Genomic DNA, 15,945 nt, shown 5'->3' with positions numbered 1-15,945 from the left:
TTTTCTAACTATTTCAATTTCCACATGGTAATTAATTTGTGTCTCCTTGAAACAGGTGAATGGCACAATGACACTTTCGGAAAATATGGCGGACAGTGGAGGTCTCGAAATAGCTCATGAGGTATGTTTATTTCTTAATTAACAAAATAATAGCATTTGTTTTATATAAAAGCTCCGGTATGGATTATAAGAATATATAATATTTCGAAGTTCCCGGAAGTAGCCTTCTTTTTCTCCGTTGCTGGTAGAGAGAGTCAGGAAAAGTAATTAGCAGTGGGATGACCGTGAAAAGTATTCAAATTCTTCATTTTGTGAAAAACGGCGAAGTGCCAGCTTGAACTAATTGTTACGATAAAGAATATTAGCAGGTACGCTTGTCATTCTTGTGATCGAGGCTCATGATTTTGATGATGTTGGACATTGCAATAAAAATTTTGACCAGTTTTGGAAATGAATTTTTGGAGGGTTTCGAATTTAAAATATGTATGTTTTGTACTATTTCATATAAACCAAGATGCACTGTTATTTCTCTGTGGTTATTGGATTATGATAAAGCATGCAAGGGCTATCTGCCTAAGGGAAGGGGAACTGCTTCGTATTCACGTTACACATGGGAAAAACCACGAAAACCAACCATGTAGCCAGCCCGTTCACTCAGTTCGCACCCAGAATGGACTACCGGCATTTAGTACTCTTAACCCCTCTGTCCCTGGTGAAGCCAAAATTTTATAGTATTTTGGTGTATTCCATCAAAGACGAGAGCGCTATCCGAATTTTAGGGTGTCGCGGGATATCATAAGTATGTAAAGTTACATCATAAAAACTGGGCCTTGGGGCATGCCTGCTTTAATCGGCCTTTAATCTGGAGTAATGATCATATAATGCAAAACAAATTATCAGGAAAATTAAGTCTGATTAATTTTAAAGCCACAGTACCAGACGCGATTGAGTCAGTATCGCACATAATATCTCAAACAGGCTGAAGTAACTTTCAGCTGTCACCCTAGTCGCCGGCACAGCCCCTGATCTATATTTTCCGTTCTTGCGTTAAATGTATATTTAAGTTAACATTTTCTGCTCTCTTCTTTTTATTTGCTTTTGTCTTTTTTATCTTTCTTTAATTTTAATTTTTTTATTTAATACTAGAAAGCAGTCACGAATGAAGGACCTATCCCAGTCCCGTAGGCGGATAGTGCGGTTTACTCGTAGTTGTGTCGAAGACTGTTGTCTTTATTGTGGTGAGTGCTAATCTGAAGCGGATTACCGTAGGGTAATTGAAAAATGTCCTTTTTTAGGACACACATGGACCAGACGGACGAGGAATTCTCAGACTCGGACAGATCATTCAGGGCGAAGAAATCACTACCCTTGAGGAAAGAAGATTTTATCAAGTCGCCTCAGAAAAAGTATAAGAAGGTGAAAACTTCGAAGAAGTCAAGTAGCAGTGAGAATGTAGAACGGGTAAAGGAAGAAAAATGCTGGGCGGAACTAACGGAACAAGCTGCAGGCGAAGAGAGAATGTTACAGTTGATAGCAGATTTTTTGTTCCCAGAAAGGGTACAAGGAACTATGGCACGGCTAAAGCAAAGAATTGCCGCAGAAAAGGGAAAGGTGGGGGAAAAGATGGAAGCCAGCGGTAAGAATCCCACGCCCGAAGCAGTTACAAGCTGCAGTGAAGAAGTTACCCAAAGGGCCATGGATACCAGCTCAGTTGTCGTTAGCGATGATGAAAAAGTTTGAATCACTCCGAAAAAATCGGCTAAAAAGGTAGAAAATACTCAACCACAGGAAATATCTTACGAAAACACATTCAAGTTACTTGAAATGCAAAAACAGGAGGAGCCAGAGCGAGGAGCCGTTCAGATGGAGACGCTTCTGCCCATTGTATTCCAGAACCAAGACGTGGATTGGTTGAAGTTGGAAGAAATCTTGTTAAGCGTATGTAAAGATGAATTCGAGGCAGAAATGAAGGCGAAAACAATGTTCGTAAAGGTTAAGACCATCGACGACTACAGAAATACCACCAGCTTGCTGCAAAGAAGAGGCATTCCCTTTCATACTTTCCTTATGAACTTCGAAAAGCCTATGCGGGTGGTTCTGAAAAACTTACCTGATAAAATCACAGAAGAAGCGATCTTTCAGGACCTGAAGCGAAGAAACTTCCCAATCAGGAAAGTTAGACAATTTCAATGGTCAAGGAGAAATAGTCAAGAAAAACTGCTGATTTACCTACTCGAATTAGAGAAAAACAAAGCTGGATTCGCCATTCACAATCTGAACTGTATGTTCAGCGTGAACGTAAAGATTAAGAATTACTCCCCGAAGACACGCCCCCACTCAGTGCTATAGATGCCAGGAATGGGGCCACTCGCAACATCTATATAATAACATGGTTCGCTGCTGTAAGTGCGGCAAAAATCACAGAAGCAACCAATGCACCCTCAAGAATGAAGAAAAGCCGACTTGTATTTTCTGTGGAGAATCTCACGTCTGCAGCTATCGTGGATGTAAAGAATATAAGAAAAATTTTGAAGCTAGGAGAGCTCCGTCAAAAAGATTATTGCTCCCCCTACTGATGCAGATTTCTCAGAGTTGGTCAAAATTGATGAAAATGATAAGCAAAAGAAGCATGTAGGAGCCCAGTACAGTGAGAAATTGAAGGGAAAAATCAAACCGTACGAACAACCGCGTACGGCCTAAAGGCACCTTTTATTTATCGGTCAATACCCTTCGGTGGTACGCACCGAATGTTAATTGACGATCCTGATTCATAATTTCTTCCGAAACAGCTGGCTCCCGCAGGTCCGTGGTACGCTATTTTGACCATTCGCGTCTTCGTGGGACTTTAATTAGCCGAGATATTATTTAAAAACTAATTTTCCCCTACATTTTCCACTGTCTTTCATGGGTTTTCCCTATTAGATGGATTTGGCTACGCGCCAAATTCTTTTTTCTCGAATATCTACGGAACGGCGCCGAGTTGAAATTCGAGACGCGTATCCTCGGATTCCAAAAAATTCTTCGAATCCATCGATACCGTTCTCATCTTCGTACGACTTTAATCGGCCGAAATATTAATTAAAAACTGCGAAAACGTAAATTTCCGCGCTCATTTTTCCGAGTGGCAAAAATAAACTATCGGCGACAAACACTTAAGCCGCTTATATATATAAAGATGTGTGTGAATATGTACGTATGTACATATACCGTATAGTCCAGCGTATAACACGCACTTTTAATACAAAAAATAAAATCGAAATTTACGGGTGCGCGTTATAAGCCGGATATAAAAATAATAGATTTAAAAACAAGGAAATTAAAATTAGATTTCTACATGTACCTAAATGCTGTTTAAAACGAAATGGTATAAACCTGTCAACTTCAAAATTTTCATTATCGGTTAACAAAAAAATTTCATAATTGAGTTCTGTTTCATCTTCACTGTCACTGTTAGTCTGATCCATAAATAAGAATAATTATCTTACGTTCCACCTGGATGGTTAGATTTACCGCAGTTTTTTCCAAATAACTTTTGAATTATGTCATGTTTAATTTCATTTCATGCTTCCACTCGTTCACCATTTCAAGACTGGCATGGCCTTCTTTTCTGAATGTTTTTTCACCTTCTAACATCCACGTATTCCGCTGCCGTTTTAAATTTCCTTTGAATGGTTTAATGAAACACACATCTAAAGGCTGAATTAATGACGTTAATTCGCTTGGAATAACTAAAATATCTATATTATACTCTTTCTAGAATCTCTTCGCCGTTAGATGGGATATGAAACATATGTCCCGAACTGAAAGACGTTCTGGATTCTTTAAAGCAACAGGAAGATTTTGCCAGACATTTCTTAGCCACAATTTCGTCCATCCATCTCTTCTCGTGAATATGAATGAGAACACCATGTGGGAAGTTACATTTCGGTATCGCCTTTCTTCTCAAAAATAACCATGGGTTTTAATTTTGTACCGTCCGCTGAGGTGAGATTTTTCCTCGACTTGCTATTTTAATGTGAAGCGTTTTTATTCCTTACACGTCATTTGTCTTATTTCCATTTAGACTTCAGTTGGCAGTACTCTTACATACTTTCATTTTATTTTCTGAGAGAAATAACGTTTCCGAATACATCGCATTATACATTTTCCTAAATAGGCAATGAAAAATTGATGAAATTATGGCAGGATAAATGAGACCGTTCACAGAAAAATCTATCATTGGAACTCCACAGTTATATCAGAAGGTCGTTCGCACTTTATGGGAAGATTTTCTATTTAAATTTTTTTGTTAGCATTTGGAGATAAGGATTTGGCATTTTCAATATAATAGTCTGCTACTGTTTTGTTTTGATTGGAATGCAGAATAAGAGATTTATTTAGAAACGACTCCTAAAATTGATAAATGGCTTGAAGTTTAAGTAAATGCCCTTTCCGAAGGAAATATTCGCATAGACAAATTGTATAATGGCGTAAAAAACGAGGTTACTGCATTTCGAAGAAAAGTATTTATATGTTAGATACGAAAGAGAGAAAGAATCTAGCTAAAAGTAGAAATGAAAAAAAGGGCCGCTTCCGAAAACTGCCTGTGAACGCGAGTAAATATCGAGGAATTGAAGTCTCTAGTCCCGAAAGAAAACTACCGACTCAAAGATTCGTTGCATCGGAACAGGTTCTGTCATCTGGCATTGTAAAGTAAAATCATTCATAAAGAATTGGGATTAAAAAACGATGTTTAAACCTAAAGTTCATCTGCTTTTCCCAAAACATATTATTGCGGAAAGAAAAACAAAGTGTAGAAAATCATATGAAAAAAATCTAGCTGCTGATAAATTGAAATTTGTGGTGTGGTAACATATGGGTTCTCAAGTGGTATAGCCACAATACAAAATCATTAAACAGATCATTCAGTGATGTAGTCAAATAACATGTCACTTATCACCATTCTCTTCACACTATCGCACCAAATTCTTAATTCCATCAAAGAAAAATATTTTAGATCATGCTTGCAGCTAGGAATGCATCACTGGATTGACTTCGCTCTGAAAATATGATCCACTTATTTTGTCCTCGATATTTCTACAGATACGTCATTGAATAACGGGTGCAGTCACATCATCTCGCAGTGAAGAGAATATCTGACACCATACATACTTCTTACAGCACCGATTATGTTTCCTTCCAATGATCAATTATCATGTTTTAGAACACTTCTGAGAGAACGATGATTTTACAACAATGTTGTGAAAGAACGGGTGCACTCCTGACTGCAGGCACAACCTCAAATATCTCTTTTTAATGAAATCAATAATAGATGCAGTGGTGTTACAAATGTATTGAAAACGTAGTCGATTACACAGGGAAAATGCATACCGTTGTCTCCATTATTAAATTATATTTTAATTTTCAGTTCGCTGTCACTTTTTTAAAAGCACGCTTGAAAAGGTAAATACTATGTTTTGTCTGAAAATACTGCAATGATTCAAAGCACATTTTTCTTTGTAATGAAATACAGATATGATTTCTTTTGTAGGCTTACCAAAAATTTCAAGATAGAATTAAACGAGATAAGATCTTACCAGGTCTAAACTTTACAGAAGATCAACTGTTCTGGATATCCTATGCTTCAGTGAGTTTATGTTTTTTATTATTATTATTATTATTATTCTAGTTGAGATGATAAATAAGACCATACTTGAGAAGGGCTCCCTGTTAGTTCTTACTTAACGACAACATCCAGCATTGAGTGAATGGTGAAAAAGATGACAAACAATGTTTGTTTGTCTCAAATTTTAATGCCGGTTGCTATACCAAAGAAACTGAATAGCAGTTCAAATTCTTTGGCTGAACATTTTATCTGTGTGATGTTTTCCTCATACATAATGTAAAGATAGGTCAATTTTGCTTAAGAAATCCTCCATGACTGCATCCTTCGCATGTGCATAGTCTTATGTGTTTTGCTATAATTCAGCGGTTCTCAACCTGGGAAGAGGATGCAGTCATCCCTTTATTTAACTCTTAAGAATTTTAGTTTTATTTTAGAAATATAAGAAACAATTTTTATTCAAATTTCGGTTATTTACCAAAATTTTCTGTACTTTTTGCCATTTAATTTAAAAAAATGCATTAAAAATTATCTAAATTTTTCAAGATTTGGAAAGGAGGACAGGTTGAGAATAACTGGTATAATTGAATCTAATCTTTTGTTACAAAAGTAATAGCAGGTTCCTCCCTTTTAACCTTTTCAGATTTCTCACAATAATTACATGACTACCAAATCAAATATCACCGTGACATAATCTACTATCACCTTGTAAAGACATTAGGTTCAAAGGCCGACAAAGGTGGCCAGATAGTCGTCATGGATAGGAACACTTACATCGATTGGTGTCACTAAACTCTTAAACGAAGGACCATATAATTCGATCCCTAAAGATCCTTCGCCTTCGGACTTGTCAAACATAAAAACTGCGATCAAATCTTCGCAAATCATTTCAGGCAACTTAAAACATTCACTTATCCCATCTGTTGCGAATTGTGCCAGATTATATGCTCTTCCCAAAATTCATAAAAGTGGTATTCCTTTCCGCCCTATTGTATCAAATTTAGGTACTGCCTCGTATCCATTAGCTAAATATTTAGTTTCTAGATTTTCAACTCTATTAGACAATAACATTTACACCATAAAAAATTCAATAGAGTTTGTAAAAAAAGTTAAAAACATTTCTCCTAGTAATTTACTCATGGTTTCTTTTGATGTAAAATCATTATTCACCAATGTCCCAGTGGAGGGTGCATTAAGATGTCTAGAAACCAGACTTCGCGAATTTAATTTTTCTTGCATCGAAATTGATGAGCTAATTTCTCTCACTCAACTCTGTTTGAAACAAACACATTTTGTTTTCCAAAATAAATATTACAAGCAAACTGAGGGATTAGCCATGGGAAGCCCCCTCAGTCCCATCCTGGCTGATATCTACATGCATTATTATGAATCAAAATTGTTTGAAACTTTAAACTTCCCGGCATGGTTCCGCTACGTAGACGATACTTTTACTCTGTTTGAAGGTAATAAAGATGATTTAAATAAAGTTCTTTCAACAATGAATTCTATTGATCCTGCTATTCAGTTCACTTTTGAACTTGAGACTTGCAATTCTCTTCCGTTTCTCGACATTCTGGTCACACGTAACACATCCAACTTCAGTACTACAGTTTACCGTAAACCTTCATCGGTTTGCCTTCCACCACACTTTAAATCATGTCATCCGACTAAACAAAAGTTAGCTTCATTTTATTCCTATGTTTTCCGTGCTCTTCAAGTTTGCTCCTCCAAACTAGCCCTTGCTGAAGAACTAAATTATTTAAAAGCAATAGCTATTGACAGGGGCTTTCCACCCAACATTATTAATCAAGCAGTTAAAAAATTCTCATCTCAACACACTAAAAGGCACACTCTTGTTTTAGGAGATTATAAAAATTCTGTTGTCATTCCCTTCTTTCCATCAATTAGCTATAAAGTTGCACATACTTTGCAGAAATTTAACTTTCGGGTTGTTTATTCTCTCATCAATAAAATTCCGAGTTCCATACTCAAGGACCCCATTCCGGATATGAATTCCTGGGGTATTTATAGGATTCCTTGCCAGTGTGGTTTAATTTACATTGGCCAAACTAAGAGAGCCTTAAAATTTCGCGTCAAGGAACATGAGGCATAAGTTAGAAAAAAGGAAACATAGAAGTCTTCTGTTGCTCAACATTGTTGGTCTGAAAAACACACTTTCAGTTTTTCTGCTGCCAAAATTATTCAAAAAACATCTTCCATTGGAGAACTGGATTTTCTAGAGGCATTTCACATTCATAAAAATCTTTCTGTTCTAGTTAACGATCCTAATTCCAATCCAAATTTGCCTTCGGCCTTTAAAGAAATTATGTTTTAGTTCCGGTTTCACCAACAGATGGCGCCACTTGCTTATTCTTGTCCAGGCTATCTTATCTTATCTAATCATTATTTCCTATCTTGTTCATTTGCGGTTTTGCAGCTGAAGATGGTGGTTCGGTAAAACCATCGAAACTAGTCCTGTGAAAATTTTGTAGATATAACGCTGATTTTTGTTGTTTGACTTCTGAATCAGTATTTATTCGGCGTGTTATTGTGTCTTAACATTAGGTTATTTTTAGGAAGCAGGAGACTTGAAAAATTAGCAACGCCTTCGCCGGGAATCGGACCTCTCAATTACGCGCCGAGCATGCTGACCACTACACCACGAAGGCTCGATAAGAAGGCGAGAGAAATACCTTATATGCCCCCCTTTTAAAGGGCAACTGGAGCTTTTAGGGGACCCAATTGCCAAATCCTGGGTGAGGAGAATCATTATCCAACACCCATTTAGTTTGGGCGCCACTGTCGAGACATTAGGTTATTTTTAAGAAGCAAGAGACTTGACAAATTAGCAACGCCTTCTCCGGGAATCGAACCGCGGAGCTCTCAATTACGCACTGAGCATGCAGACCACTACACCACGAAGGCGGAAGAAATACCTTATAACCTAAGTTATTCCATGCATTTCACTCTTTTTACTTCCTTGTACGAAGTAAAAATGAAGTATTGTAATCGCGAAAAGTTTCAGGCAGCATTTTTCAATGAAAATATCCATTTTGACCGCTATCGAATGCAATTTAATGATGTTTTTGCGTGATATCTGTACGTAAGGACAGAATAAAACACTCTTTTCCTTCAAAAAAATTATAAAACTGCTTTAAAATTAATTCTGAAGAGAATTTTTCGTGGCAGCTGTACGAACGTATGTACGTACGTGCGTGCGAGAGTACGTACGTATCTCACATAACTCAAAACGAGTAGCCTCAGAACGTTAAAATTTTGTATATAGGACTGATACACTGACTACCAATAAGTATTTGGTCACCTGTGATAGAAGAGAAAAACTAACTTTATTCAAAATCAATAGTTGGTAGAGCCTCCACGAGAGGTAATTACAGCGTGGACCCTCCGGGGTATATTTTCCACAAGTCTTTGTATGACAGCTAGTGGTATTTTCTTCCGTTCGGCTTGGAGAAGACATAGAAGTTCCTTCACCGATTTTGCACGGGTAGTGCACCCCTGAATTCAGCGATGCAACTCGTCCCAGAGGTTCTCGATAGGGTTCAGGTCTGGACTCTGGGCAGGCCAGTCCATTCGATGAACTCCATTGGCACCATATCAAGCCTTGGTTAACGTCAAAACATGACAACTGTCTCTGTCATCGGTCTCTATCCCCCAGTTTCGTTGGTCTGCCGACTCGGGGCACATTCCGACAATCACCGCTCACCTTCCACTTCTTAATCACATAGGCCACTGTCGATTTTGGGTACTTCAGATCGCTAGATATGTCCCTTAAGGACCGGCCACATTTGTGATACCCGATAATTATACCTTTCTCGAAATCAGAGAGGTCCGAACTGCGAGGCATCTTGCATGCGACTAAAGCCGATGCTGTTTCCTACACGATACATACCGGCGGAGTCCGTGACGTACCTTAGGGCCGCCGATATTGTCATTTGCATAGGTGTCCAAATACTTATTGGTAGTCAATGTATAACATGTAGATGTGCACCTCGTATTTTGGTTGCAATCGGCCGCACCAAACGTATATAAATATTTTTATATATATATCCACTCTCTTACCCGGCTCAGTGATCTCAGTTTCTTTACTCTTATATGTTTGTAAATTGTACATTTTTTGCTTTAAAAATGGTTGAATTATGTTGTTTTTATCTTCCGGTTAAGGATTTTATGCCTTTAGTAAATCTGTGTGCAATATTTTTAGAATTATCAGCAATTTTAAAGTTTATTTAAATTGCTGCTAAGCCTGTTTTTAATGGCGGCCATTGATGTTTACATTTGAAACAGGAGAGTAGTGGATTTGTTGCCAATCTAGAGAAACTTAGCTTCGTAACAACAAAGATATCGCATTCATTTATTATTGCCAATTAAATCGTGCTTAATTCTTTCTGGAATTTTTTCGAGGAAATAAGTGTTTGAGATTTACTTCGTAATTTTTAATATAGATATTTTGAGTTTTTATGTATTTTTGCCTTCTCGCGAAGTGTGAACTGAATTAATTAAATGAGAAATACTCAATCGTCTGTGAAAAACTGTTTCTTTTTTTGTTTTGTTTGCTTAATTTCTTTTATACATCATTCTAGCTTTATTATAGTATTTGTATAGAACATGTGGCAACGATTAGATAATTCTATTCTTTAAATGATATAAATTTTGTGCATTATGAGTTATAATATGAACGAAATATATACGTTAACTGTTATACAATTATTGGATTATATAACAGTTAACTTAGTTTCCGTTATATAATTATATAAGTTAACTGTTATATAATTATTAATACTGTTAAGTGAATCTAGCGCCAGAGTGTCGCTATGGTAAACAAATACTAGAGTGAATTTTAAAGAATGCATTTATTCTATTGTGGTTTATGCGCTGTCGGCGAAGTAGATTTAATTCAATCCAATAAGTTTAAATGAAATGCAAGAAAAAATGCATATAATTTAATATTCCAATACAAGGAAGTCATGTGGTGTACACATGAGATTTTTTAAATTTTTCATAGACAGTTTATTTTATGACGGCAGCATGAAATTAAGATCTAAATTGCTCTTTAAACTGCTTTATGTACTGTTTCTTGATACAAAATTATACTTACATATTACATATTCTTTAGGTATGGTGTCGCAAACAATCAGACGCAAGTCTTTACACAACTATGCACGAGAGTGTTCATGCTCCACCAGCATTCAGGTAATCACATCAAAAATTTCTTGAATTTTTTTAAATTGTAAAGCTAAAAACAGTGAAAGTTTTAAAGTGCATTTTATTATTATTAAAACTTAGCTATCAAAGATTTTTACTTTACACCATGTTGCAGCCTGGCAGTGTCAAGTGCTAGAAGAAACAACACACTAGTAATTCTCCTCAGGTGAAGAATACATTTGCTATATAGGGTTTTTCGCATGTTAAAATAACTTCAGGCCAACTTCTTTTATAAAGTATCATAAAATATTTTCTATTTTGCACTATTTTAATTATTTCCTTTACTAAATTTTGTTCAAGTTCACTGCAGTTCAAGATTAGGGGAAGAACTGAAAAACGTAAGGTAACTACTGCCAGATGAGTTTTCTATAGTGATTAGTAAAACCGGTCAAGCTGCCAGATAAGATTTCTAGCAGTGATTAGTCAAACAGTCTCCAATACCAATAAAATACAACAGACCTCTACGTACGAAGTGGCAAATACACCAGCAGAGCCAAAAGAGTTAAGGATGTTCAACTTTTGCTTGGGAACTGAATATCTGAAGTGATCTCTTTACAGTGATTATTAATATGTTTAATTATATGTCACAGCAATGACTGGAAGCAGGTGATTTCCACCAGTTCCTTTCATAGACAGAGAAACAAATGTATTTGATAGCAATCATGACAATAATATATGCATTTCACACAGTTCCAAGTGCAGTTGAGTAGATTACACAATTGAATCATAACCTTGATATCACTTCACCTTAAACATGGTATACAACATACACACAACTTCAGCATCATTAAAATAAAAAAATAAAAAATTATTACCACTTATATTCATATAAGTTGGAATACCACATTAAGACCATTAACAGATCTTCAAGAAATTAAGGAAAATCCAGAAGACTTAACTAAACTGTTATGCATAATTGTTTGAATTCACCAGCTACATTTTGTAACTTTTTTCATATGGCATAACTGTAGTTAATTCACAGCTTAAACATTAAGTTCAAATTATTTATTTCAAACAATGTTTACAAATACTTACCTTTTAATCTTTATAAGACAATTTTAATTAATTAGATTTTTTTTTTCTTTTTACTCAAACTGTGAGGTTATGAAACACACTTTTTAAAACTATGTTTAGGGATCTCCATTCCCTGCTAAAATAAAAAGTCTTAGTAACATTTTTGCTGAGAAATAACAACAAAAACAAATTGAACTTGTATGAAAAATTAAAAACCATGAAAAGAAAAGTTGTTGCGTTTTTCTTTTTCTGACACCAGTTGTTACGTTATTTTCTTCCTTCACATTCGTACGGGGTTCGTAGATTTGGAGTGAATAACGACGACACTTGATGAAGTATCGAAACACACTTTATTTAGCCAATATTAATCAGGACAGCTCCAATAACACTTTTTACACTCATCGAAGATCTACTGTAAACATGCTGGAACAATCAGCGGCACAGCACTGTCAGGCAATAACAGTGGAGATAACTTCATGCAAAGCACCCGACTCTGCTTGGTCGTTCTCGGAACTCAGAGAGCACAGCTTCCGACTCTTCGGTTCAGTCATTCCCGGAGCTCAACACGCTCTCTCAACGATGCACTAACCGCGATACACTAACAGACTCCTTTGGTGCACTCGACGACCCACTCGTCACTCATTGCCGGGCTGTCAACTCGATCGACTCCGCACTGCTTGCTAGATGAGGCACACTCTCTGAGACAAATGAACTGACTGCAAACCAGCAGGGTTTATATAGCTTTCGGCTTCTGTTTGGGAACATTCTGGGCTAAACTGGTAAGAATTCATTCCAGAAGGTTCTCCAACCATCCGTGGTATATCGCCGATTTTGTTGCCAAATGGGCGATTTCTCGCCAAATATGGCAACCCTGCCCTCCTTTGTCATTTTATGGCAACCTTAAAACTGCTTTGCGGAAAAGCCATCTTACCACACCTGTACATTTCGTAACAATATTGCTGCCACAAGCTGAGATATTACAACAAAAACAAATTGAACTTGTATGAAAAATTAAAAACCATGAAAAAGAAAATCAAGAGTGTTTTTGGTTTGGAAGGGTGGAGTTTTTGGAATATTAAAATTAAATACAAAAGCCATTTTTATCAGGTTTCCTCTTTTTTATATAAAAGTTTATTATTATTATTATTATTATTATTATTATTATTATTATTTACATAGTTAAATCAATTTCCAATTTTCCTTCTTGAAAAGAATTTCACATCTCTTTTCTGCAAATTACATTGATACATGCTATTGATATTACCACACTGATACTTTATCATGAATATTGTCTAAACCTAGAGAATCTCTAAAATGCTATTAATTTATTGCTCCAATGCACAGTCCAGTGCCCAACAATGTCATTCTTGCTCTTTCATCACCATCCTCTCATTCTTTAACTAGTTTCTCTCGAATTAACTGCACTCAGAATATCACAGTCTGATAAAATTTCCTACAGCCTCAATCATGTTTGCCTTTCTGCAGCCCTACTTTCATGTTACGTTCAGTTACATTTTGAAAACTTTGAACACCAGAAGCAAATCTCAAATTCTATTATCTACTTATTGGCAGAATTTGTAGCTTAAAAATATCGAGTTTCAGTTTCCCTGCTTCCAAAATGATTTCAGTGTTACATCTTTACTCCATTCTTATCAATGACATTAAATATATAAAAAATTTTGAGTTTCCTTTGAAAACTTTTAGGACTTTTAGGTAAATTTTTCAGGTTTCCAAAAGGTTTTAGGTTTTCCACTTAACTATTTGAGATGACACTTTGATAATCAAAATTTATCATACTTTCATCTTTTAAATACAGGGTGTTTCATAGATCATGGGACAAACTTGGAGGGGTGGTGGAACATACTAAAACATGCATTTTTTGTATAGGAATGGAGGGTCTGTGACAGGTTAAGGCAGTAATGCAAAAAAATGACATGAGACGAAAATGTGTTTATGTACAAAATCAACGCAAAGTGCTTCTTTGCAGCAATACAGTATTCACAATAAGTGTTCAAAAAAAGAGAACATTAACAGTAATAGGAACTACAGCTGTGACTGGCTGGCAATGCAGCGGTAGTGAGCCGGACAAACCACGATCCGATGCATCAAAGGATCATTCGCAACTCTGATGTTGAGCGTGATGGGCGAGTTTACGCACAGGGAAAAAGCTGACATGCATCTCATGTATGGTGCTGCTAATGGGAACAGCAGAGCAGCGCTACGGTTGTACCAGGAATGGTTTCCGAACAGGCGTATGCCGAAGCACACAATGTTCGAGAGGTTACATCTCGAACATCTGTGTGAAAACGGGTCATTTGAAGCCTCCTAGGACACTAAGAGTGGAAGAAGAAGTGCATGACAGCCTCGCATTGAAGAATCCATCTTGAACACTGTGCATGAATCACCTCAGACAAGTACAAGAGCTATTGCACATCGTCTGCAGCTGACTCATTCCACCATTTGGACAGTATTGCATGAAAATGGTTTGCACCCATACCATTTGCAGAGAGTCCAAGCCTTGCAGGAAGCAGATTACCCTCTTCATTTCTGTTATTGGTTCTTGCAGCAGTGTGCAGCACAGGTGGATTTCCCATCGGATGTGCTATTCACGGATGAGGCAATTTTCTCACAGGATGGCATCTTCAATAGCCACAACATGCACGTGTGAGCAACTCATAATTCACACGGCACACGTCCACATGCATTCCAACCCGCTTCTCCATGAATGTGTGGGCAGGTATTGTTAATGACTATCTCATAGGCCTATACCTCTTACCTCATTTACGAGACTCCTGTTGACTCCCTGGAAGACCTCATTGCATGACTATCCATTGCGGCTGCAAGCATGCGCGAAATGCCTGTCATTTTTCAAAATGTTCATCAGTCCCTTCTGCGACATTACCAAGCATGTATTACTGCTGGTGGTCGCAATTTTGAACATTTATTCTGAATACTATATTGCTACAAAGAAGCACTTTGTGTTGATTTTGTACATAAACACATTTTCCTCTCGTGTCATTATTTTTATATTCCTGCCTTAACCCATCACTTTAGATCCTACATTCCTATAAAAAAATGCATGTTTTAGTATGCTCCACCACCGAAGTTTGTCCCATGATCCATGAAACACCCTGTATTATGCTACTATTCTGTGTAGAAGGTGAACTGTATGCAAATTGCTATAATGCTAAACATGTATTGATTTTAACATGAAATATATTTACTCTGATTAGATACCTATATTTTAGTTAACTGTTTTTCATTTCTTTCCAGGGGTAAAAAAAAAAATCACTTTAATGTGCATGATTCCTTCGTTTTCCCATAAATAATTAATTAAAATTTTAAAATTTAAATGCACCTTATTAATATGTCAACATTTTTATACTAGTCAATTTCTTTTTCAGGGTCTCGGGTGCTGTGGCAAATACAAAAGCATTTTCAGTAGCTTTTAAGTGTGCAATGGGGACAGTTTATCATCCTCCAAACAGATGTTCCATGTGGGAATAATTAACAGATTTCTTCAACAATTACAGATTTTATTTATATTTACAAAATATCAATAAGAATCCATATTTTTAAAATTAATGGCATGTTCTTTCTTCTTTCTGTTCTGATGCACCATGATACATAAAATCTGTCAAAAATACAAAATTATGTCATAAAAAGTATCTCTACATATGGGTGAAAAAACAGTTACAGATAATGCATATCCACAAATATAAAAATATTTAATCTGAAATTATAACCTTATTCACAAGTCTGAACTTTAGGGCTCGGGTAAATACAAAAATCTGTGAGGTTATATTAACAGGTACGGTCAGCTCGGTTAATTCCACTTCAGTGAGATTCTGCATAATATCTGGACACACTCTTCTTTTTAATAAATAATAATAAAAAAGTTTAATCAAATTATAAAAAAAAGGATGCCTCAAAATATTTGCTTTGAAATATATCACGCATTATTTTATAAACTGGAATTTATTATGGAAACAAAATTCCAATCTTCTAATTAAATTTCAACAATAGTGATGCAGATTTTCATGCATTTTAAAAGATTTTTTCCATAGTTAATATTCCAACTAATATAATTTCAGAAACTAAAAGGA

The 15,945-nt window shown here is 36.1% G+C and overlaps 2 protein-coding genes across 4 annotated transcripts in view; one reads left to right on the top strand and one right to left on the bottom strand.

Annotated features, from left to right (window-relative positions):
• LOC118203870 (endothelin-converting enzyme homolog) overlaps positions 1-15,420 on the top strand; it is a 131,075-nt gene extending 115,655 nt beyond the window's left edge. The window contains exons 18-21 of the mRNA XM_085821504.1: positions 56-121; positions 5,531-5,626; positions 10,737-10,813; positions 15,244-15,420. Of these exons, the coding sequence (XP_085677630.1) occupies positions 56-121; positions 5,531-5,626; positions 10,737-10,813; positions 15,244-15,346 (342 nt within the window). The 3' untranslated portion in view covers positions 15,347-15,420. The remainder of the gene's footprint in view (positions 1-55; positions 122-5,530; positions 5,627-10,736; positions 10,814-15,243) is intronic.
• LOC118201560 (tRNA pseudouridine synthase-like 1) overlaps positions 15,355-15,945 on the bottom strand; it is a 55,123-nt gene continuing 54,532 nt past the window's right edge. For all 3 annotated transcript variants that reach the window (XM_035373674.2, XM_035373673.2, XM_035373672.2), the window contains exon 7: positions 15,355-15,473. In XM_035373674.2, the coding sequence (XP_035229565.2) occupies positions 15,421-15,473 (53 nt within the window). In that variant the 3' untranslated portion in view covers positions 15,355-15,420. The remainder of the gene's footprint in view (positions 15,474-15,945) is intronic.

This window comes from Stegodyphus dumicola, chromosome 8 (assembly GCF_044657685.1).
Source record: "Stegodyphus dumicola isolate Sdum_Otavi_A_Nest chromosome 8, ASM4465768v1".
NCBI lineage: Eukaryota > Metazoa > Arthropoda > Arachnida > Araneae > Eresidae > Stegodyphus > Stegodyphus dumicola.
The sequence above is the reverse complement of the archived record's forward strand: the minus strand, read 5'-3'. Positions and strand labels throughout refer to the sequence as shown.